The sequence below is a fragment of the Anomaloglossus baeobatrachus genome, chromosome 8 (assembly GCF_048569485.1).
Source record: "Anomaloglossus baeobatrachus isolate aAnoBae1 chromosome 8, aAnoBae1.hap1, whole genome shotgun sequence".
Classification (NCBI taxonomy): Eukaryota; Metazoa; Chordata; class Amphibia; order Anura; family Aromobatidae; genus Anomaloglossus; species Anomaloglossus baeobatrachus.
In genome coordinates, this window is record NC_134360.1 from 14239287 (window position 1) to 14265224 (window position 25938).

Sequence of the window (25938 nt, forward strand, 5' to 3'; positions counted from 1 at the left end):
CCTGTGGATTGCGGCCAGGAGTAGCCGCCGCTGCAGGATTCCTCGCCAGCGCAAGTGTTACAGCAGCCAGGATGGTGTCACTCCCCACAGGCGGTGTGGGCCCCGGGTGGATAATGAGGGTTATAATGGCCGTTGGCGCCTAAGCGCTGGCCGGCGGCACCGGTAAGGATGAGCCAACACAGTCTCTGCAGGTTCAGGGTGTAGTTTACTCACAACTTCAGCTGCAGCCCGGTCACACTGGTCACTGCCATGATGGGCTCAGGTTGATCCCGAATCCGCGGAAGGTCAGAACCAGTCTGGTAGTCTACAGCCCTTTCTCACTGCGCTTTTTAGTGCGGGTCCCTGTGGCTTGAAGCACTTAGAGTCTCTTCCGTACTAGGTAGAGTACTGTTCCCTATGCCAGTAGCGGAAAACCATTGAGTCTGACCGTTATCTAGGCCCCGGGAGTCCTATATGCCAATTGACTCTGGAAACATGGGTGGTCGAAGAAGCATGAAAGCTCTCCGTCCGGCAGAATCTGGTGATGCAACGTGGAATTACACCATCCTAGGGTGCTGCACCCTGAACAGCGCTGGTCCCGGGGGAACTGACACGGTATCCTCCTCAGCGACCGTTAAACTCCTATGTCCCACATGAGCTACCGGGAAAGACGTCAGTGAGCGGTCACTGTCAACTCCTGCTGGAGAACTACCTTCTAAACTGTATGTGTGTGTGACTCCTAACTCCACCTGGTGGCCGCTCCTCCCCCTACCCAGGTCCTAAGCTAGTGGATTGGAGCCCCTGTTGTGATGGCATCCTGTAAATGCCAGAGGGTTGGAAACCCCTTTTATACCTGACCCTAGCCCAGTCTCCAGTGGGGAAGGGGCAACCCATGTGTGTGTGTGGTTGTGGATCCATGATCAGCACCACACCCTAAGAGGGGTGCCGTACCCTGTGGCGACCTGAGCCTCAGGGGCGCCGCACATGACAACTGAGGCCAGTGATTGGCTGCAGTGGTCTGATGACTGATCATCATGCCACCAGTAAGAGAAAATGACATAAAATCTGGAATAAAATATATGTAACATGACTACAACATTGCCTTATACAAACCACAAGAAACTCAGTCAGACCCAAGAAGTAGAAGAGTGACGAAAGAAGAAATTCTGTACAAATCTCACAACATTTTATGTTAGAGGAAAACAAGGCCAAAAGGCCCAAAACCATCACGAGAGGGGCAATCTCTGCGACCATCATACAACGACCGTATAATACAAGTGCAGGTTAATAAAAAAAGAAAAGAGGCTAAATGGGGACAACTGTCAGTCGCTCCGTCCCTGAGAGCATTAACAAAGAGGTCTGTAAAAGTGAATTAAAAATGTCAAGTATGTAAATAATCTTCTCGTAAGAGGATTAAAAGGTTCTACTACAGGATAAAATCGATTAAAGCATTACATGTAATACAATAATTGCAGCATAAAAGAAGCTCTCAGACGTCCCCTGCTCTTGCTTTGAATATATATCATATTCATTACCCTGCATTTTAGGCTTCTTCGAGGAGTTCAGTAAACATGAAGAAGCCAATTACCAGGGTGGTATACAATGAAGTAGAATGTATAAATCCTGTATAGCGTTCATTAGGTTAATTATGTGACTTGCCGGCCTGGCGATAATGCTGCGTTCTGTTTCAAGGAGTCCAGGAAAAAATATAATCTTGCTTTAAAGGAAACTTTATCATCATGATCATGTAGGCTGATCAGCGAGCAATGTGCCATAGAGCCGAAAAAGCAGACTGATATATAGTTTTATGCCAAAAAATTCAGTTTTGAAAGAGAGGGAAAGAAAGTAAAATAGAGAGATATGTAACCTGCCTTTTCACCCGTTTTCCCCTCTGCAGCCTCTATCTCTAACTTTCAGTTGCCTCTGAACTAGTGCATGGAGACTGGCTGCTGTAATATCTCCAATCAGTGGCGTGCCTAGAGTCCGGTGGGCTCCAGTGCAAAATATGGACCTCATCCTGGTATGTATGTTACCACCCTCGGCGCATACTGGTATATATGTCACCCATCCTGTTATATATGCCCCCATCCTGGTATATATATATCCCCATTTTGGGCCCCTTCCTGGTATATATATCAGCTAATCCTGGGCCTCTTCCTGGTATATATATATATATATATATATATATATATATATATACTTATTCTGGGTTCGTTACTGGTATATAATTCCCCATCTTGGTATATATGTCCTTTTCCTGGGCCCCTTCCTAGTAAATATATCCTTATCTTGGGCCCCATCCTGGTATATATGTCCTTACCCTGGGTCCCTTCCTGGTAAATATGTCCTTATCCTGGGCCCCATCTTGTTATATATGTTCTTATCCTGGGCCCCTTCCTGGTATATATGCCTTTGTCCTGGTATATAAGTCCCCACTTTGGGCCCCATCCTTGTATATATTTACTTATCCTTAGACCCTTACTGGTATACATGTTCCCATCCTGGGCCCCTTCTGGTTTTATATGCCTTTATCCTGGTATATAAATTCCCACCCTTGGCCCCATTCTGGTATAAATGTACTTATCCTGGGCCCCTTACTGGTATATATGTCCCATCCTGGGCCCCTTCTTGTTTTATATGCACTCATCCTGGTATATAAGTCAACACCCTGGGCCCCATTCTGCTATATATGTACTTATCCTGGGCCCCTTCCAAGTATACTCTCCCCCATCATGGGTCCCTTGCTGGTATATATGTCCCCTTACTGATATATATATCTCCATGCTAGTTAACGTCCTGATATATATGTCCCCATGCTGCCTCTAATGCATAAAAAAACCCATTTTACTCATCTTCTTACACTCCCACAAAGCACTGTGTCCCCTACTGTAGCCGGTGTAGAGGCCGGTAGCTGACATCAGTGTGCTTGCTATGGCGCAACCTGTGACTGGCACACCGATATCAGCTGCCGACCTCTGGTTGGCCAGCAGTATGTATTGTGCTGCAGGAACTGTAACGCCTGCCTGGATCCACAGACTCAGACGGGCTGTAATGGACAGGCTAGAGGGAAGCCGCTCACCAAGCAAGACACCCAGAACCCTGAAACCCTTTAACCCCTATACAGGGATTTGGAAGGCAGCAGTCCGAGAGAGTAGTCGTCAGGCAGGGTCAAACCAGGAATTGCAGAACAGGGACAGAATCGGCAGGCAAGGATGTAATCAGAAAACGTAGCAGAGGGCAAATCCGGATCGGGCAGCGAGGTACAAAAACAGCAGGCAGGAGAGGTAGTCAGCAAACAAACAGAAGTCAGAACACCAGAATCACAAAACAGAATAAGGCAGAACAGAACCAGAAATACAGAACTATCTCTGGCAGTGGTCACATGACAGGAGGGGAAATAAGAAGGGTGTGGTGTCTTCCCATTGGCTGTAGCTGAATGATGGTAACTTCAGCTGGAAGACACACGCCACCTATAGTCAGCCAGTGGTACTACAGATCCCAAGGAAACCCAGCCCAGTGGATGAGCGGAGCCTGCGCCCACCGGCGCTGCTGGCATCGACTCCTCTCCCATCACCAGCACCATCCACGGCAGGAACACGGCATCGCCTGGCGATCAGAGTAGAAGTCGCTGGAGCAGACTCCGGTGGTGATGTAACAGGAACATGACTAGAGATGAGCAATCCTGCCAAGGATAGTACCGGTTCCGGATTGCCGACCCCGCCTGGATGACCCCTTTAATTCAGCTATATATCAGGACTCAAATTCAATTCTCTTTCCTCGACAATACGTGGTCTGTGTGATATATCGACTGCTACAAGACACCTAAAAAATCAGTGCAAAGAAATATTTTAAAATGAACTCAAACCACTTATATAATATTGTCAAAATTAATCATTCCAGATTCTAAAAGTAATCATATTAAGATTTGGCTCAAGCCGTATCGAGTTTTAAATAATACAATTAATTACATTTACTCTGCCAAGTTAAATACTAAAAATGGAAATAAAAGAAGAAAAACATCGGCGATCAAACGTGTCCATGGAATTCTTACTAACTTTTAAAATGAAGGTTGATAAAGTGATAAATTGGTCCTCGAGTATCCCGGCGCGCCTCGCGAGAATATTCTGTGGCGCATTCCATCGTTCTAGCGCGTGTCCCCCCCTACTGAGTCACCCAAATATCTCATAGTGACGAGCCTTCCTAAAGCTGTCAGTACAACATCTCTCTTAAACAGTGTAATCATTTCAATGCCTAAAAAAAAAAAAAGGACAGACGAAAAAAAAATAAATAAAACAAATTCAAACAGTTTGTAAAAAGCTACATGAATGTTAAATCTTGTCCTAAGTGGAAACTCAACAGTCGTTGCCTAAGGCAGGTTCTTTGATAGAAATAATAAAAGTACTTGATGGTTCTTTGGGTAAACTATGTGTGGTCAGAGTATTTTTAAAAAAAAAACAAAAAACTTTGCAAGACCAAACATCTGTACTAGATTTCCACATGATAAAACCTCTGTATTCCCTGAAGTTTGCCCGCAGTTATGCAGAAAGATCCAATGTTTATTCGAGACGTAAAAAAGAAAAAAAAAAGATCATCCACTGCGAAAAGGTAAATATCGGTGACAAAATGAGACGTTCCGGATATTCGAATGAAAGGCCGGAGGTTCTTAGACATATCCAGGAGCTGGAAAGCAAGCCGCCTGAGCAAATAGGCGAAAAGTCCAACTCTGTATTTGCGGAGGTGCACTCGTAAAAAGCCATGGTAAACCCTGGAGAGGGCCAGGTGGCACGTACTCAAAGCCTTAATTGGAAAGTCCAACAAAGCCAAAGCCTCGCGAAAGAGTGGGTATTAGAGGGAAAACTTAGGCCTAGATTCATCGAGACTGATATTTTGCACGCTAGAGCGCGGGAGTAAAGTACGCCAAATTCATTAAGTAGTGTGCGCCTCTTGATGAATTTTGCGCATCTTTTAGCAGCTGTGCGCCACCACAAGGCATGTGCTGAGGGGTACTTTTTTGACGTAATTTATGCCACTTTTGTGACAAATTATGAATTTGATGGCTGTACCCGGACATGCCTTTCCCAGCTAAGCTCTACCCACTTTTCAAAAAATTGGAGGATCTACCCGACAGTGACTTCAAAACACCAAACAACGCAATTTGCACCAAAATTTGCTACATTTCTAAATTTCTAACACTTTTGCGACAGAATTCTGGCAATAATTGGTTGGTGAATCCATCTCTTAAAGGGAATCTGTCACCCTTTTGCGGTTTTCTGTTATTAATATGGGCAGACAGATGGCATAAAGGTGAAATTAGCCATTCTTAAGGCCCCGTTACACACAACGAGGTATCTAACGCTATATCGCCGGGGTCACGGATTCCATGGCGCACATCCGGCATCGTTAGCGACGTCGTTGCGTGTGACACCAACGAACGGCCGTTAACGATGGCAAATACTCACCAAATCGTCCATCGTTGACACGTCGTTCATTTTCAAAAAAATCGTTTGGAGGATGCAGGTTGTTTGTCGTTCCCGAGGCAGCACACATCGCTACGTGTGACACCTCGGGAACGACGAACTACATCTTACCTGCGGCCGCCGGCAATGAGGAAGGAAGGAGGTGGGCGGGATATTACGGCCGCTCATCTACGCCCCTCCGCTTCTATTGGGCGGCCGCTTATTGACGCCGCTGTGACGCCGCACGAACCGCCCCCCTTAGAAAGGAGGCGGTTTGCCGGCCACAGCGACGTCGCTAGGCAGGTAGGTCCGTGTGACGGCTCCTAACGATATTGTGCGCCACGGGCAGCGATTTGCCCATGACGCACAAATGACGGGGGTGGGTACGCTCGCTAGCGATATCGCTGCGTGTAAAGACCCCTTTATATAACTACTGGATAAGGGGTCGATTGGCAAAAATTCTCTTTTATATCTTCTATCTTCCAGGCTATGGGGCGTGCACTGCCCGGAAGATAAGCCTGCCTCCAGTCTTCATTATATGTGAATGTGTGTTCATTTGTAAACAATGTACATGGAGAAGAATGTAAATGATTCTAATTTGTAAACATTTTGCCATCATTTTATTACGAGGGGATTCCTCCTCTTCTCTTGATGGAAACCTTGCACCTGCGCATTATGCCTGATGTCCTTTCCTGCACTGTTCCATCCCTCCGTGGGTGCAGGCTTCAATTTTGCAGTGTGCAGGCGCCGGTGAGTCGCTGCTGCTTCAGAGTACAGGGGAGAGACAGCAGGCAAAATGCGCAGGCGCGGGAATTCCAGCTGCGCTCCTGACATCACAGGGACTCTGAAGAGGAGAGGAGGAAGAACTCTGTGAAATGAACACCGGAGGTCGGCTTTTCTTCTGTGCAGCACTCACCCCATAGCCTGGAAGATAGCAGATATAAAAGAGGATTTTTGCCAAACGACCCCTCAAAAGGGAGGCATACAGGTATGGGTAATTTCACCTCTATGCCACCTGTATTGGAATCTCTATGCCCATATTAATAACGTAAAAAACGCAAAAGGCTTACAGATTCCCTTTAAAGTGTGTCAGTAGTTTTAGACGACTTTTTCCTAAACTACTCCAATTGGTGCACGAGAACTGTTTGACATGGATGGGGAATGCTTTCTGTTACGGGGACCGTATGACAGGACTGGGACGCCTAAGCTGACCTTCATACTGGTGACCCTGTGCTGTCCCTTAGCTCAGAGGTACGCTTGATGGTAGTAAGGCCTGAGTCACCAGCATGTCCCTAACTCCTGTCCAGGCCCTGATGTAACTCCCCTCCGCCACCCAAGGGGTGAGCCGGGACCGTAAAAACAAACCCCTTAACTAACACAAACAGGGAAAAAACAAAAACTCGTACACACACAACTGGGTAAACTACCAGACTGTACAATAAGCAAACCACCGACTGCTGCAGTAGGCACCAATGCTACAGTCAACAAAGCAAGTAGCAGAGAGGGCTTCTCCAGCTCATTCCACCTCCTGGCCAAGCTTCCAAATGAATGAGAATAACCGGCACCCTCTGATGGAAGAAGAGGGTATAAATAGGGCCTGGGAGTGGTCCCAACCGGAAACAACTGACCAAGAGTCAGGAGCTGATGGAAGGTAAACTGACACTAACCCTCTCTTTCCCAAAGGAAAGGGATATATTTAATCAGCAGAGGCTCACAAGGTAAAGTGAGACTCAGACCCAGAACCTGTCACTAATCTCTACAACAGAGAGACGATCGTGACACTTTCATATGGTTTGATAGAAGCACAATCTTTCGAATTAGTATCCTTCCTTGGAGCGTGTATGTTACACAAGCTCTTCCAACTGGGGTTCCCACATCCTTCTTCAGGAGTCTTGCATCCATGTAAACCATGTCCGTATGGTCTGGTAAACCTCCTCGAAGCAGAAGAGCCATTTTATATTGTTTTAAGTCTTCAGGGGGTGTAGCTTTGCCCGATTTCAGTTGCTTACCTCTCCAGAATCCTGGACTGGGGCAGGAATTGTACGGGGAAAGTCTCGGTCGGGATTGAGCAAAGTTTTCATAGTTTTGCAGTAAAAAAAATTTTCAAAAGCTTCTACAATTTTTAGAAATTTGATATAATTTTTACGCGAGAACAATGACCTTTCATACTGAATTTGCAAACATATAAATTACAGGGCGCATGTATAAAGACATGTAAAATGAGAAAATATGTAATGAATATTCTCTATTTACGTGTTAGAGAGAACCAAAGTCCCTGCTACCGTACTTCATTTAATTTATCATTGGACAGTGCACAAACCGAAGAAAAATAGATCGGTCATTTACTATTTTTGTAAGAGGGAAAATGTTTCCCTGGTTCTCGGCTTCATGTTACGGAATGTTAACTTCGCCTCTTTTCCAGACTTTAAAAGTTCAGATCATCACTCATGTTTCTTGATCAGGTACTCGCTAACTCAAGGTCCTAAGCTGGCGGTACGCTCACGAAACGTCCTTAGAACTGTAGAAACTCATATCAGAGATTTCAGAGAAAAAATTGGTCTGTTGGGTTTGATGACAAATAACTGCATATGTAATATGTGTAAACAAACAAATGCTATTAGCATTGTGTTGGTAATTAAATACTCCTTCCTTTCCTGGACTGGTGCTGGTGATATTTTCAGTTCTTCAAGCCTTGGTTGCAAGCAGGTGGCTTGTACTCATCTATGGTATTGCTCCTGAAAACTCTGCTGAACGTCTACCTGAATCATCTGTGGATAAGTAGTTCATGCTTTTCCCCCTGTGTGTCTTCTATAGTGTTTAGAGAGGTTGATGAAGAGCTCATCCCACCTCTTCCCTATTTAGGGTCCAGCACTAGGGATACCTATGGACAGATATGCAGCTCGGCACATAAGTGCAGAACCTATCTAGGGTGGTGAGGGACTGCAGGGACCAGCACTAGTGATACCTAGGGTCAGGTATCCAGCTCGGCGCATAGGTGCAGAACCTATCTAGGGTGGTGAGGAACCCCAGGGACCAGCAGTAGGTTCGGTCGGGGGGTCACCATTTTCCCTTTCCCTAAACACAGGGTTTCCCTTCCCTTTCACTGTGCGCTTGGTACTTTCCTGTCTCTAGTGTGATACAAGCGCTCTAAATGTTCGGACTCTTGCAGATTAGAAATTGGTGTAATGTCCTGGAGAAAAAACTCTAATGTCTTTGACGAGACAAATCTTTGACTTAAAACAACTAATAAAGTACAAGAATAAACAATATAATGCAAAATCGAATAACATGAGCCCAAGATTCCCACAAGTTTTCTTTACACTGGGTCCGAGTTACCTGTAACATTCATTTTGGGATTGTGAAAATGTTAGCAAACTTAAAATACAATTTTAGAATCATGCCCCAACTTCACAATAATATTGTCAAGACAGAAAGTGTTAAATCTATGACATTACTGAAGAACATGACTTGTGGATTGGTCCAAGTTGGATCCCTCGATTTTTTTCATGATGAACTGTGTTACAGTAATTGAATCTTGTGTCTTACTCCTGTCCTTAGGTAACCCTAACACATAAGGGGGTGTCCCACCATCACAAAGTATCAACTATCGGCAAGTCTCTGTCAGTCCTATTGACAGTGAACGGAATGTAGGCTTGCAATGGCTGTCACCATCACTCCTTCCAAAACTGGGACTCCACAAGGGGTCATGGCTGTGAGCCCTCCACCGATCAGCAGCCTCCTCTCTGGATAGGTGATAGGTTGTTATGGTGGGCTAAACCTTTAATAATGCATAGGTGCTACATGGTTTCTGTCTATGGCAAAATTCTTGACACATGACCTTGAGTTCCTTGAGACTTAAAAGCATTATCTCAGCAAATAGGCTCAAATATGTGAGAATGAGAGTTCTGTATACACTGGCTTTTTGTTCTGGCTCATAGTAAAGGGTCTTCAAGGGGTTGTCCAACTACAACAAATCGATGACCTACAGGATAGGTTGTAAATAGGGATGATCAAATACCTCAAATATTCGGTTTCGTGAATATTTGCCGAATAGGTCGCCGCTATTCGACTAGTCGCGAGTAATCGATGTGCAATGTAAGTCTATGAGAATCCCGAATAACAACTATTCGGAACTATTCGGGTTTCCCATAGACTTACATTGCACATCGAATATTCGCATAGTGGTGACCTATTCGTCGCATATTCACAAAGCCGAATATTTGAGGTATTCGATCATCCCTAGTTGTAAATATCAGATCGGTGGGAGTCAGACACCCGACACCACCAAAGATCAGCTGATATTTGCTTCGGCAGATTTAAGATAAAAAGAACTGTTCTGCAATTCCTGGCAACGACCACTACACATTGAATGCACCTGCGATTTTTAGTCTGCTCCACAAATTTAAATATACGCTGAAACAAATAACAGCTGATCAATGGTCATGCCGGGGTTGGATTCCCACTGATGCAATCGGATATTAATGACTTATCAATTTGTTGTGACCAGAAAACCCCTGTATGTGTGGTTTACCCTTCTATGATGCCCATATACACTAATGTCTCTTAAAGACATTGAAAAACACTGCTCGATTTGTAAAACTGAACAAGGACAAAACAGAATTCATCATCTTTCCCCCTCACTCTACCATTCCACCAGACCTATCCATCAAAGCCAATGGCTGCTCACTCTCCTCAGTCCTGTGTGCTCGCTGCCTGGGGGTAACCCTCGACTCTGGTCTCTCCTTCAAGCCCTTTCCACCTCCTGTTGACTCCAACTCAAACGTATTTCCCGGATTCGGGCATTCCTTGAACAAGAATCTGCAAAAACACTTGTGTATGCCCTCATCATCTCCCGCCTCGACTACTGCAACTTCCTGCTCTGTGGCCACCTTTCTAACACTCTCACACCCCTACAATGAATGCTAAACTCTGCTGCCCGACTAATCCACCTTCTGTTCCTCTTCTCTCTGCCAATCCCTTCACTGGCTTCCCATTGCCCACCGATTCCGTTTAAAAAAACTAATCATGACTTTCACAGCCATCCACAACCTGTCTCCTCCATACATCTGTGACCTAGTCTCTCGGTACCTACCTGCACGCAACCTCTGATCCTCACAAGATCTCACTCTCTCCTCTCCTCTTATCTCCTCATCCCAAAATCGCATACAAGATTTCTCCCACGCCTCCCCCATAATCTGCAACTCTCTACCCTATCATATCGGACTCTCACCTACCATGGAAACCTTCAAAAGGGACCTGCAGATCCACCTCTTCCCACCAGCCTACAACCTGCAGTAACCCTCAGTCCACTGTACCAGCGCATGACCAGCTCTGCCCTCACCTACTGTATCCTCACCTATCTCTTGTAGATTGTGAGCCCTCACGGGCAGAGTCCTCTCTCCTACTGTATCCTCACCCATCCCCTCAAGACTGTGAGCCCTCGCGAGCAAGCTCCTCTCTCCTCCTGTATCCTCACCCATCGCCTGTAGACTGTGAGCCCCTGCGAGCAGGGTCCTTTCTCCTCCTGTATCCTCACCCATCCCCTGTAGACTGTGAGCCCTCGTGGACAGGGTCTTCTCTCCTCCTGTATCCTCACCCATCCCCTGAAGACTGTGATCCCTCATAGGCAGGGTCCTCTCTCCTCCTGTATTTTGTGAGCCCTCGCAAACAGGGTCCTCCCTCCTCCCTTACCAGTCTGTGCCTTGTATTGTTCATGATTATTGTACATGTCTATGTATGCCTCTTTTCCATTGTAAGGCACTATGGAATAAATGTTGCTATAATAAAAAGTAATAATAATAATATAGAGGAAAATAAAACAGTTTCCTTACCTCTCTTAGATGAATATTTTCTTTATCCTTTTGTTCCAGAATCACTTCTAAATGGTTAAGCTGTGACTCTGCCTCTAACATTCTTCGGGTTTTCTCATTCTCCTCCTCCATTCCCTTTGAAGGCAAACCTTTACTCTGAAGCATCTCAAGAAGCTTTTTGATGGATTCATCACGGGCACTTAGTGTCTGTTTTTGTGTTTCTATCCTTAGTTCCATTTCTTCTAACGTTTTTCTAAGAAGGAAAAGTTCTTTGGCCTGCCGGTCATGCTCTGCCTGAAGCCTTCTGAAATTCTCCTCCGTGAGCTCAATCGTGAAATGCTCGGCCCCTCGGTTGCCACTTTCTTGTTGAAGAAGATGGTTAAGGTCCCTCTGGGTCCGAAGTTCATCTTGAAGGGCTTGGATGGTCAACTGCAAGTGCTAGAACATAAAAAGAAAGAACAAATAAATGGTCTGTCGAATGGAACCGCCGGTGATTGGGACAAAACTACAATTCGAACTAAAAACTATATACTTATGTTTGTCTACATATCTATGACTATATTCTAGAACTCCGAGAAATATTACCAAACACTTACAATCTAAAACATGGTCAAAGCAGGTGCCATACTAATAAAGGGGATTAATACATGTTTGGTGCTCCGTGATTTGGTGCAAACTCAAAGTTTCTAGACATACTTTGTAAAAGAAAACACATAAAAACATTTAAGCACAATCAGAACAAGTTGGGATCGGACAACATTTAACATGCAAAAAAAATAAAAGCAATTAAATAAATGATTTTTTTTTTTATGAAAGAGCCAGGGACAATACTTTGCAGAAAGATTTTTTTAATTTTTAAGTACCAACTTTTTAAAAACAAACAACAGTGCCACCCTTGTCTATATAATGTGTCTAAAACCACTGATTTCTGCAACAACGGACTAATGTGTATGGAGGCTTCGCGACTCTTCTGCGGCAGGTGGTGGTCACCAATTAATAGAAGGAATGCCCCGGACTTAGGAAAGATACAAAGAAGAGCTACAAAACTATGAGAGGCATGGACGAAGAAACATCTAAATGGCATAGAAATCATAAAAAAAATGATTAGAAAGCCGTTTCATGTCAAATCTCCCTCAAAAAGTGAGAAGGCATCTGGGGAAAAAAGATTCCAGAAGATGCAAGGCTTCTTTACCTTGAGGTCTCTTATTCTGTAGAACAATCGACCACCGAGCCGGTCACAACGGGAACTGTTCATGGTGTCAAAAAGAGGTCTGGATGCTTTTTAGAAGAAAATGGCATAAAAACTTGTTTAGATGTATAAAATTCTTGTTCTGGATGGTGATCCAGTTGATCGACACTTGGGATCCAGAGGGAAAAATTGGCTCTTTTAGAGCAGGTTCATACTTTATGGATATATCTATCCCCCATTAGCTATACACTTTCCCATCCCTAAGTTGAACTTAATGGACGTGGGTTTTTTAATACAATTTCAATTCCTGATCCTTGGGTTCCTGTAGGAAATAAGCCAATCCCATGCCTAGATCTTTCCGCGCACACAACAGCTGATTTAGTCAGCCATCATGTGCTTCTAACAGGCGCGTATGGGCTGGAGCTCCACTCACAGTTAAATACCGCTTTCAATCTCTAACAGTGGCATTTAACATGAGTAAGCATCGATGCGCGTCATTTCTCATGCCGATCGGAGAGCTTGGGAGGTGATCATGGGTCGCTGATTGATTGCCATGACAGCTGGGGATCTGCCAATGTCCCCTCTGTCCGTCATTACGAACCTCTAGTGAAAGTCAGCCCGTAGACAGTGTTCATAAAAGATTGTGATTTTCACTATACACCGCAGTGTTGCTGCACTACTATGTACACTGGAGATCAAAATTAGAGAACAATGTATGATCACTTGTTTTTTTCAGAAATAATGTAATCTCCATTGATGAAGATTTGAAGGTTTTTTTGTAAGGGGTCCACCATACCACTACAACAGGGTAAGGGGTCCACCATGCCACTAGAACAGGGTAAGGGGTGCACCATGCCACTAGAACAGGGTAAGGGGTGCACCATACCACTAGAACAGGGTAAGGGGTGCACCATACCACTAGAACAGGGTAAGGGGTGCACCATGCCACTAGAACAGGGTAAGGGGTGCACCATACCACTAGAACAGGGTAAGGGGTGCACCATGCCACTAGAACAGGGTAAGGGGTGCACCATGCCACTAGAACAGGGTAAGGGGTGCACCATGCCACTAGAACAGGGTATGGGGTGCACCATGCCACTAGAACAGGGTATAGGGTGCACCATGCCACTAGAACAGGGTAAGGGGTTCACCATGCCACTAGAACAGGGTAAGGGGTGCACCATGCCACTAGAACAGGGTAAGGGGTGCACCATGCCACTAGAGCAGGGTAAGGGGTGCACCATGCCACTAGAGCAGGGTAAGGGGTGCACCATGCCACTAGAACAAGTTTTCACAAATGATCCAAAGTTTAGCAACATAAAAACTTTATTTTGCCCAAAACGTGATGCTGATAATTAGAGAACAGCAATGACTGTAGCCCAGAGAGAGATAATCAGTAAATGTTCTGCAGGTAACAACAGTCACAATCAGTAGGCCGTGCACCGGCCGTCGCTGTGAATGACTTCAGCACATCTGCGGCCACAGGACATCACTAGTGTCTCACACTGCTCTGGTGGGGTTTTCGTCCACTCTCCTTCCAGTCTCTTCCACAGGACATCACTAGTCTCTCACACTGCTCTTGTGGGATTTTTGTCCACTCCAGTCTCTTCCACAGTTCTTTGACTGTTGTGGAATTCTTGGCCAAAACTATGTCACCAAGGATTTTCCAGAGGTTTTCTATAAGGTTTAGATCAGGACTCTGGGCTGTGACCATTTCATTGTTGCCAGGATCTGCTTTCCCCAATTTGCTGTGTGGCAGGGGACATTGTCCTGCATGGAGATTGCTGGCTGAGAGATGAACGCAAGTAAGGAGCCGCGTGTTGTGAAGAAGGTTCTGATCCACACTTGCATTCACTCTGCTATGTAAGCTGTATGAGAGGTCCAACCCATGCTGCGGAAAACATTCCCTAAACCATGACCCTTCCTCCACCACCTTTCACTGACCTCTTAACACCCTTTGAATTCAATCTTTCCTCAGTTTGTGGATGAACATAATGTTTCCCATCAGACCCAAAGAAATTAAACTTGCTTTCATCACTAAAATGAACTGTGGACACCTCCTCTGTCCCCACAACATGCTCCTCACCAAAGGTGAGTCTAGCCTTGTGATGCTTTCTGCTAATGAGAGGATTGGTCACTGCAGAATGGGCTTTCAGTCCAAATACTCTTACACATTGTGACACTGTATGACGACACAGATCCTTATCCTGTTCAGTGCTGAACTGGCAGCAATTCCAGCTGCAGTGTGAAACAATTACCCATGGAGATTCTCCGCATTATCCGGTCCTCTCTTGCATTCGTTTTTTGAGGGCGACCAGCCTTCTTGGGGGACTTGAAAGAGTTTATGATGTTGTAAAGATGGAATATTCGCAAAATAACAGATTTGGAACGGCCAACTTCTCTTGCTATGGCTGATAGGGTCACCCCTTTAGCCTTCATCTGGACAACCTGCTGCTGGAGGGTTTCAGTCACTTTGGAAAGGCAAAGTCAGTGCAAACTGGAAGGTTAGGCGCCAGTTACGTAGGGTTTGGCAGATAATTAAGGAAATTAGTACAAAGTGCAGATTAACACCAGTAACTTACAGGGATCTGAAAATGTTCTCTAATTATGATCAGTGTTCTCTAATTGTGATCAGTGTCTTTTTCATTTATCTGATTTACATTTTTATTATTTGCTTTACAATAAATTCAATTTATGAAATAAGCGGAAAATCCTGCGAGTTTCCTCATGTTGTTAGGATATAATCAAATAGGAAGACACAATGACTGCAACATTTAGGAAATTGTGTGTTGTTCTCTAATTTATATCTCCAGTGTATAGCACAAGCGATCAGATGATCATAGCTTTAAGTCCTCTGAAGGGACTATTAAATGCAAAAAAAAAAAACTACAGTTAGGTCCAGAAATATTTGGACAGTGACACAAGTTTTGTTATTTTAGCTGTTTACAAAAACATGTTCAGAAATACAATTATATATATAATATGGGCTGAAAGTGCACACTCCCAGCTGCAATATGAGAGTTTTCACATCCAAATCGGAGAAAGGGTTTAGGAATCATAGCTCTGTAATGCATAGCCTCCTCTTTTTCAAGGGACCAAAAGTAATTGGACAAGGGACTCTAAAGGCCCCGTCACACTAAGCAACATCGCTAGCAACATCGCTGCTAACGAACAACTTTTGTGACGTAGCAGCGATGTTGCTAGTGATGTTGCTGTGTGTGACATCCAGCAACAACCTGGCCCCTGCTGTGAGGTCGTTGGTTGTTGCTGAATGTCCTGGGCCATTTTTTAGTTGTTGCTGTCCCGCTGTGAAGCACAGATCGCTGTGTGTGACAGCGAGACAGCAACAACTAAATGTGCAGGCAGCAGGAGCCGGCTTCTGCGGAGGCTGGTAACCAATGTAAACATCGGGTAACCAAGAAGCCCTGTCCTTGGTTACCCGATATTTACCTTTGTTACCAGCCTCCGCCGCTCTCACTGCCTGTGCTGCCGGCTCCTGCTCTGTGCACATGTAGCTGCTGCACACATCGGGTAATTAACCCGATGTGTGCTGTAACTAGGAGAGCAAGGAGCCAGCGCTAAGCATTGTGCGCTGCTCCCTGCTCTGTGCACATTTAGCTGCAGCACACATCGGGTAATTAACCCGATGTGTGCTGTAACTAGGAGAGCAAGGAGCCAGCGCTAAGCATTGTGCGCTGCTCCCTGCTCTGTGCACATTTAGCTGCAGCACACATCGGGTAATTAACCTGATGTATGCTGTAACTAGGAGAGCAGGGAGCCAGCGCTAAGCAGTGTGCACTGCTCCCTGCTCTGTGCACATGTAGCTGCAGCACACATCGGGTAATTAACCCGATGTGTGCTGTAACTAGGAGAGCAAGGAGCCAGCGCTAAGCATTGTGCGCTGCTCCCTGCTCTGTGCACATTTAGCTGCAGCACACATCGGGTAATTAACCCGATGTGTGCTGTAACTAGGAGAGCAAGGAGCCAGCGCTAAGCATTGTGCGCTGCTCCCTGCTCTGTGCACATTTAGCTGCAGCACACATCGGGTAATTAACCTGATGTATGCTGTAACTAGGAGAGCAGGGAGCCAGCGCTAAGCAGTGTGCACTGCTCCCTGCTCTGTGCACATGTAGCTGCAGCACACATCGGGTAATTAACCCGATGTGTGCTGTAACTAGGAGAGCAGGGAGCCAGCGCTCAGTGTGCGCTGCTCCCTGCTCTCTGCACGTGCGGTGGTAACCAAGGTAAATATCGGGTTGGTTACCCGATATTTACCTTAGTTACCAAGCGCAGCATCTTCCACGCGGCGCTGGGGGCTGGTCACTGGTTGCTGGTGAGCTCACCAGCAACTTGTGTAGCGACGCTCCAGCGATCCCTGCCAGGTCAGGTTGCTGGTGGGATCGCTGGAGCGTTGCAGTGTGACATCTCACCAGCAACCTCCTAGCAACTTACCAGCGATCCCTATCGTTGTTGGGATCGCTGGTAAGTTGCTTAGTGTGACGGTACCTTAAGGGCTGCAATTAACTCTGAAGGCGTCTCCCTCGTTAACCTATAATCAATGAAGTAGTTAAAAGGTCTGGGGTTGATTACAGGTGTGTGGTTTTGCATTTGGAAGCTGTTGCTGTGACCAGACAACATACGGTCTAAGGAACTCTCAATTGAGGTGAAGCAGAACATCCTGAGGCTGAAAAAAAGAAAAAATCCATCAGAGAGATAGCAGACATGCTTGGAGTAGCAAAATCAACAGTCGGGTACATTCTGAGAAAAAAGGAATTGACTGGTGAGCTTGGGAACTCAAAAAGGCCTGGGCGTCCACGGATGACAACAGTGGTGGATGATCGCCGCATACTTTCTTTGGTGAAGAAGAACCCGTTCACAACATCAACTGAAGTCCAGAAAACTCTCAGTGAAGTAGGTGTATCTGTCTCTAAGTCAACAGTAAAGAGAAGACTCCATGAAAGTAAATACAAAGGGTTCACATCTAGATGCAAACCATTCATCAATTCCAAAAATAGACAGGCCAGAGTTACATTTGCTGAAAAACACCTCATGAAGCCAGCTCAGTTCTGGAAAAGTATTCTATGGACAGATGAGACAAAGATCAACCTGTACCAGAATGATGGGAAGAAAAAAGTTTGGAGAAGAAAGGGAACGGCACATGATCCAAGGCACACCACATCCTCTGTAAAACATGGTGGAGGCAACGTGATGGCATGGGCATGCATGGCTTTCAATGGCACTAGGTCACTTGTGTTTATTGATGACATAACAGCAGACAAGAGTAGCCGGATGAATTCTGAAGTGTACCGGGATATACTTTCAGCCCAGATTCAGCCAAATGCCGCAAAGTTGATCGGACGGCGCTTCATAGTACAGATGGACAATGACCCCAAGCATACAGCCAAAGCTACCCAGGAGTTCATGAGTGCAAAAAAGTGGAACATTCTGCAATGGCCAAGTCACTCACCAGATCTTAACCCAATTGAGCATGCATTTCACTTGCTCAAATCCAGACTTAAGACGGAAAGACCCACAAACAAGCAAGACCTGAAGGCTGCGGCTGTAAAGGCCTGGCAAAGCATTAAGAAGGAGGAAACCCAGCGTTTGGTGATGTCCATGGGTTCCAGACTTAAGGCAGTGATTGCCTCCAAAGGATTCGCAACAAAATATTGAAAATAAAAATATTTTGTTTGGGTTTGGTTTATTTATCCAATTACTTTTGACCTCCTAAAATGTGGAGTGTTTGTAAAGAAATGTGACAATTCCTACAATTTCTATCAGATATTTTTGTTCAAACCTTCAAATTAAACGTTACAATCTGCACTTGAATTCTGTTGTAGAGGTTTCATTTCAAATCCAATGTGGTGGCATGCAGAGCCCAACTCGCCAAAATTGTGTCACTGTCCAAAGATTTCTGGACCTAACTGTATGCATGTTTAGTATCTGTGTACTCGTACTGACTTGGAGAATCATAAAACCAGGTCAATTTTACCATATAGAGAGCTTGGCAAATTAAAAAAAAAATGTGGAAATGCACGTTTTTTGCAATTTCAAGGCTTTTTGAATTTTTGCTCCCATTTTCCAGTGTATTACATGATGAAATGAATGATGTTATTCAAAAGTGCAACTGGTCCCACAATAAACAAGCCCTCATATGGCTAAGTGGATAGAAAAAATAAAAATGTTATGGCTCTTGGAAGAAGGGGAGGAAAAAATGGACGTGCAAAAACGGACCCCTCTTGTTCGTCGGCTCAAGGTATTGAAATCAGTATAGATGTTTGACAGATAAAGGCTTCAGTTTCCACATAATCAATTACAATGGCCTTAGAAATAAGATCACATGACATGGTGAAAACTTAAAGGGATTGTCCACCTTTGAGGACAATTTATTTTTTGCTTAAATCCATGTAATTGGGGCTAAAATAATTTTTACAATTGGGTTCCTTTGCATTGTTTGTGTCATGGCTCCTCTATGCAGAGCATTTTGCATTTGAAAATGTTCTGCTATGTGTCTTATGCACGTTGTGTTTCAGCACTAGGGTCCACACTGGTTTTGGGAGGTGCCTTTACAGATGCGCCTCGTTCCTGGTGATCGCTCTGTTTCTTTACTGGGCTTGCTCTGTCTGAACTTCACGAATCATACTTCCTGGTTCCTCAGTAGTGCTCTTGGCTCATGTCTGGTGTAAGTGTTCTGATCTTGGCTTCTGACCTCGGACCTCTTCCTGATCACATCTCTGTCTCCTCCCTGAACCTTATACGTTACCTTCCGACTTCTGACATCAGACCTCTTCCTGACCACATCTCTGTCCGCTTCCTGAACCTCATACGTTACCTCCCGGCTTCTGACCTCGGACCTCTTTCTGACCATGTCTCTTTCTCCTCCCCGAACCTTATACATTACCTCCCAGCTTCTGACCTCAGACCTCTTCCTGACCACGTCTCTGTCTGCTCCCTGAACCTTATACGTTACCTCCTGGCTTCTGACCTCGGACCTCTTCCTGACCATGTCTTTGTCACCTCCCCGAACCATATACGTTACCTCCTGGATTCTGACCTCAGACTTCTTCTTGACCACATCTCTGTCTCTTCCCCCAACCTTATACATTACCTCCCAGCTTCTGACTTCGGACCTCTTCCTGACCACGCCTCTGTCTCCTCCATGAACCTTATACATTACCTCTTGGCTCCTGACCTTAGACCTCTTCCTGACCACGTCTCTGTCTCTTCTCCCAACCTTATACGTTACCTCCCGGCTTCTGACCTTGGACCTCTTCCTGACCATGTCTCTTTCTGCTCCATGAACCTTATACATTACCTTCCGACTTCTGACCTTGGATAAACCACATCTTCATTTGCTCCCTGAACCTTATACGTTACCTCCCGGCTTCTGACCTCGGATCTCTTTCTCACCACGTCTCTGTCTGCTCCCTGAACCTTATACGTTGACTACCCTTCTATTCATACTACTTGTAGTGTCTTGCATCACATTTTGTTTTCTAAACCAAAAAACAAAATAGTATTCAGCCTACCGTTGTATGCCTTGAATGTCAAAAGATCTCTGATACACAGAGGATCACCAGGGTTGGAGGCCCAGAGGAACAGACTTCAAAATATATAGAAAAAACAGCACCATAACAGGAATCCAACCAGGAAGATAGATAAAAAAATGTTTTTCCGTTTCATTTAGATCATAATGTTAAAAATACATACAAAATTAAATAACGAAACATGTCATTTATTATAATTATTATTATTATTATTATTATTATTATTATTATTATTATTATTATTATTATTATTATTATTATTATTATTTATTACTATTTTTATTTATTATTAGTTATTATTATTTATTATTATTTATTATTATTTTATTTATGTCAGGTTTTGGTCATGTTTTTCTAATTTTGTATGTATTTTTAACATTATGATCTAAATAAAACGGAAAAACTTGTTTTATCTATCTTCCTGGTTGGATTCCTGTTATAATGCTGGATGTTTTTTCTACATATTTTGAAGTTTGTTTTCTAAAGCCAGTGCGATTAACTGTCTATTGCTGGTTGCTGAAGGAGTAACTCTTGTAACTCTTATTTGTCTTTTTCTCATCTCCTCTCAGATTTAGGACTACAAACAACATCAACGATTAATGTGTCAGGAGAAAAAAGAGCCTTTAAAAGCCAAAGAAAGCAAAAATATAAATAAAACCCAATTGCAAAGATGATATCTAGCCCAAATACATGCATTTAAGTAAATTGTTCCAAAAGGTAGACAACCCCTTTTAATACTATGACACTCCCCTTTGTACATAGGTAACAAGCCACAAATTTTGCTCATTATATTTATATTCAGAGGAGTAAGTACCTCAGGGGAGGGGCTTGACAACAGTTAAAAGAGGCTCCACCTCCCATTATATTGTTAAGAAAACACTTGGATACTCCTCTACTGTGTGTGAACCTATCGGGTAGAGAAGGACATGAAAAACATATAACCTGATGAGCATGACTGGAAAATGGCAAATGACAAATATTAGGGTCCACACAGAAACACAAAGGGATTGTCTGCTTTAGTACAAGCAATTAATTTTGTTTGTAGGTGACGTTTGTTCCTTACTTATATAATTGATCATAATGAATATTCTACATGATTGCCCCTTTAAAGAGGACCGGTCAGAAGGCCAAAAATTTCCAGTTGTTATTTTTATTTTTTTCCTGCTAATCACCTGTGAAATTCTTTTTTTATCTGCCATATAGTTCCAGGGGGGCGAAGTAATAGAGCAGAGGAGCCTAAAGACACGCCCCAGAGTAGTGTAAGCACCGCCTTCTTGGTAAAATCCATCAAACTGAAAAGGCCCCTATTTCTGGAACCGAATGGTGGATTTGAAAAAAAACCAAACAAAATTCTCAGGGAAACCACAGGAATAAAATAAAAACTAGGTGACAGGTCCTCTTTAATATCTTCCATAAAAAAAATTCAAGTTAAACAACAAAATAACACATTATAATTATCTGCGTGCGGAGACATTTGTGGTGACAACTAAAGAGACATATATCTGCATCTAGAAAAAACGTACAGAGATAAAAAGCAAAATCATTTGGAAGAAAAGACAAACCTTTGTTTTCCCAGAATCCAAAAACTGAACAGCCTGGCAAATAAAAAAAAGAATGAAGCAAAATCAACACAAAAGCAGATCAAATGTGAGCAAAAAAACACAACTTAAAGGATAAAAGCATCGTCAGATCCGTCCCCGCCATTCCTGAGCGGAGCTGTACAAAGCAGACACAGCGAGGAAATGTTTGTGGACAGCAAACCTGAAATGAGGAGACGACAGCAACGACATAGGATGTGACACGGAGCTGGGAAAAATGGGAGCACGGAACAATACAAGGCTGATTTATGTGAAACCGGTGGTTGCACGCGAGACTTCAGTGATGGCTTCTCTCACAGTTTTATCACATTTCAGGGGAACAAAATGGGATGTCGGTTACAAAATCGACTGCAATACCAAGACGTCTTTTCTATTTCTATAAGGATGAAAGAAGGCGCCTGTAAAATGGACTGTTATGCGTTGACCGGTCTGCGCAACACGGTCCAAACACATCTAAATTTACTGTTTTGCCATGTGCACACACTGCGGTTTTTATACATTTTGATGCATTTTTTGGTGCAGTTTTGTCACAAATCTGCATGCATAAATGTTGCAGCTATTTAGCCTATGATTAGTTATGAAATTTCTTCTCATTTCACTGCATTGTTACTGTTTTGCTTTTAAAAGTCTACATTTTTATTATTTTGTTAGTATTTTGTAAATCCCCCTTTGGAGTTCACCACTGCCTGAATACTTCTTGGCTCCCGATCAGATTCAAGCATGTCTGGTCCGATATCTGATGGCAGGTCTCTTCTCCACGTTCCCAGTGTTGGTGTATACAGGTCAGGTTTCTTCTCCACGTTCCCAGTGTTGGTGTATACTGGTGAGGTCTCTTCTCCATGTTCCCAGTGTTGGTGTATACTGGTCAGGTCTCTTCTCCATGTTCCCAGTGTTGGTGTATACTGGTCAGGTCTCTTCTCCACGTTCCCAGTGTTGGCATATACTGGTGAGGTCTCTTCTCCATGTTCCCAGTGTTGGTGTATACTGGTCAGCTCTCTTCTCCATGTTCCCAGTGTTGGTGTATACTGGTCAGGTCTCTTCTCCATGTTCCCAGTGTTGGTGTATACTGGTCAGCTCTCTTCTCCATGTTCCCAGTGTTGGTGTATACTGGTGAGGTCTCTTCTCCATGTTCCCAGTGTTGGTGTATACTGGTCAGGTCTCTTCTACATGTTCCCAGTGTTGGTGTATACTGGTCAGGTCTCTTCTCCACGTTCCCAGTGTTAGTGTATACAGGTCAGGTTTCTTCTCCACGTTCCCAGTGTTGGTGTATACTGGTGAGGTCTCTTCTCCATGTTCCCAGTGTTGGTGTATACTGGTCAGGTCTCTTCTCCATGTTCCCAGTGTTGGTGTATACTGGTCAGGTCTCTTCTCCATGTTCCCAGTGTTGGTGTATACTGGTGAGGTCTCTTCTCCATGTTCCCAGTGTTGGTGTATACTGGTCAGCTCTCTTCTCCATGTTCCCAGTGTTGGTGTATACTGGTCAGGTCTCTTCTCCATGTTCCCAGTGTTGGTGTACACTGGTCAGGTCTCTTCTCCATGTTCCCAGTGTTGGTGTATAGTGGTCAGGTCTCTTCTCCATGTTCCCAGTGTTGGTGTATACTGGTCAGGTCTCTTCTCCATGTTCCCAGTGTTGGTGTATACTGGTCAGGTCTCTTCTACATGTTCCCAGTGTTGGTGTATACTGGTCAGGTCTCTTCTCCACGTTCCCAGTGTTAGTGTATACAGGTCAGGTTTCTTCTCCACGTTCCCAGTGTTGGTGTATACTGGTGAGGTCTCTTCTCCATGTTCCCAGTGTTGGTGTATACTGGTCAGGTCTCTTCTCCATGTTCCCAGTGTTGGTGTATACTGGTCAGGTCTCTTCTCCATGTTCCCAGTGTTGGTGTATACTGGTGAGGTCTCTTCTCCATGTTCCCAGTGTTGGTGTATACTGGTCAGCTCTCTTCTCCATGTTCCCAGTGTTGGTGTATACTGGTCAGGTCTCTTCTCCATGTTCCCAGTGTTGGTGTACACTGGTCAGGTCTCTTCTCCATGTTCCCAGTGTTGGTGTATAGTGGTCAGGTCTCTTCTCCATGTTCCCAGTGTTGGTGTATACTGGTCAGGTCTCTTCTCCATGTTCCCAGTGTTGGTGTATACTGGTCAGGTCTCTTCTCCATGTTCCCAGTGTTGGTGTATACTGGTGAGGTCTCTTCTCCATGTTCCCAGTGTTGGTGTATACTGGTGAGGTCTCTTCTCCATGTTCCCAGTGTTGGTGTATAATGGTCAGGTCTCTTCTCCATGTTCCCAGTGTTGGTGTATACTGGTCAGGTCTCTTCTCCATGTTCCCAGTGTTGGTGTATACTGGTCAGGTCTCTTCTCCATGTTCCCAGTGTTGGTGTATACTGGTCAGGTCTCTTCTCTATGTTCCCAGTGTTGGTGTATACTGGTCAGGTCTCTTCTCCATGTTCCCAGTGTTGGTGTATACTGGTCAGGTCTCTTCTCCATGTTCCCAGTGTTGGTGTATACTGGTGAGGTCTCTTCTCCATGTTCCCAGTGTTGGTGTATACTGGTCAGCTCTCTTCTCCATGTTCCCAGTGTTGGTGTATACTGGTCAGGTCTCTTCTCCATGTTCCCAGTGTTGGTGTACACTGGTCAGGTCTCTTCTCCATGTTCCCAGTGTTGGTGTATAGTGGTCAGGTCTCTTCTCCATGTTCCCAGTGTTGGTGTATACTGGTCAGGTCTCTTCTCCATGTTCCCAGTGTTGGTGTATACTGGTCAGGTCTCTTCTCCATGTTCCCAGTGTTGGTGTATACTGGTGAGGTCTCTTCTCCATGTTCCCAGTGTTGGTGTATACTGGTGAGGTCTCTTCTCCATGTTCCCAGTGTTGGTGTATAATGGTCAGGTCTCTTCTCCATGTTCCCAGTGTTGGTGTATACTGGTCAGGTCTCTTCTCCATGTTCCCAGTGTTGGTGTATACTGGTCAGGTCTCTTCTCCATGTTCCCAGTGTTGGTGTATACTGGTCAGGTCTCTTCTCTATGTTCCCAGTGTTGGTGTATACTGGTCAGGTCTCTTCTCCACGTTCCCAGTGTTGGTTTATACTGGCAAGGTCTCTTCTCCACGTTCCCAGTATTGGTGTATACTGGTCAGGTCTCTTCTCCATGTTCCCAGTGTTGGTGTATACTGGTCAGGTCTCTTCTCCATGTTCCCAGTGTTGGTGTATACTGGTCAGCTCTCTTCTCCATGTTCCCAGTGTTGGTGTATACTGGTCAGGTCTCTTCTCTACGTTCCCAGTGTTGGTGTATACTGGTCAGGTCTCTTCTCCACATTCCCAGTGTTGGTGTATACTGGTCAGGTCTCTTCTCCACGTTCCCAGTGTTGGTGTATACTGGTCAGGTCTCTTCTCCACGTTCCCAGTGTTGGTGTATACTGGTCAGGTCTCTTCTCCATGTTCCCAGTGTTGGTGTATACTGGTCAGGTCTCTTCTCCATGTTCCCAGTGTTGGTGTATACTGGTCAGCTCTCTTCTCCATGTTCCCAGTGTTGGTGTATACTGGTCAGGTCTCTTCTCCATGTTCCCAGTGTTGGTGTATACTGGTCAGGTCTCTCCTCCACGTTCCCAGTGTTGGTGTATACTGGTCAGCTCTCTTCTCCATGTTCCCAGTGTTGGTGTATACTGGTCAGGTCTCTTCTCCATGTTCCCAGTGTTGGTGTATACTGGTCAGGTCTCTTCTCCACGTTCCCAGTGTTGGTGTATACTGGTCAGGTCTCTTCTCCATGTTCCCAGTGTTAGTGTATACAGGTCAGGTCTCTTCTCCACGTTCCCAGTGTTGGTGTATAATGGTCAGGTCTCTTCTCCATGTTCCCAGTGTTAGTGTATACTGGTCAGGTCTCTTCTCCATGTTCCCAGTGTTGGTGTATACTGGTCAGGTCTGTTCTCCATGTTCCCAGTGTTGGTGTATACTGGTCAGGTCTCTTCTCCACATTCCCAGTGTTGGTGTATACTGGTCAGGTCTCTTCTCCATGTTCCCTGTGTAGGTGTATACTGGTCAGGTCTCTTCTCCATGTTCCCAGTGTTGGTGTATACTGGTCAGGTCTCTTCTCCATGTTCCCAGTGTTGGTGTATACTGGTCAGCTCTCATCTCCATGTTCCCAGTGTTGGTGTATACTGGTCAGCTCTCTTCTCCATGTTCCCAGTGTTGGTGTATACTGGTCAGGTCTCTTCTCCATGTTCCCAGTGTTGGTATATACTGGTCAGGTCTCTTCTCCACGTTCCCAGTGTTGGTGTATACTGGTCAGGTCTCTTCTCCACTTTCCCAGTGTTGGTGTATACTGGTCAGCTCTCTTCTCCATGTTCCCAGTGTTGGTGTATACTGGTCAGGTCTC

General features: G+C 44.8%; 1 protein-coding gene across 8 annotated transcripts in view; it reads right to left on the reverse strand.

Moving 5' to 3' along the window:
* ERC2 (ELKS/RAB6-interacting/CAST family member 2) overlaps window positions 1-25938 on the reverse strand; it is a 1225588-nt gene that overhangs the window by 1033324 nt on the left and 166326 nt on the right. For 5 of the 8 annotated variants that reach the window (XM_075321313.1, XM_075321311.1, XM_075321308.1 and 2 more), the window contains exons 3-4: window positions 21544-21576; window positions 11267-11683 (exon numbers count right to left, since the gene is read on the reverse strand). In XM_075321313.1, the coding sequence (XP_075177428.1) occupies window positions 11267-11683; window positions 21544-21576 (450 nt within the window). The remainder of the gene's footprint in view (window positions 1-11266; window positions 11684-21543; window positions 21577-25938) is intronic. The other 3 variants (XM_075321314.1, XM_075321312.1, XM_075321310.1) reach the window with 1 other exon arrangement.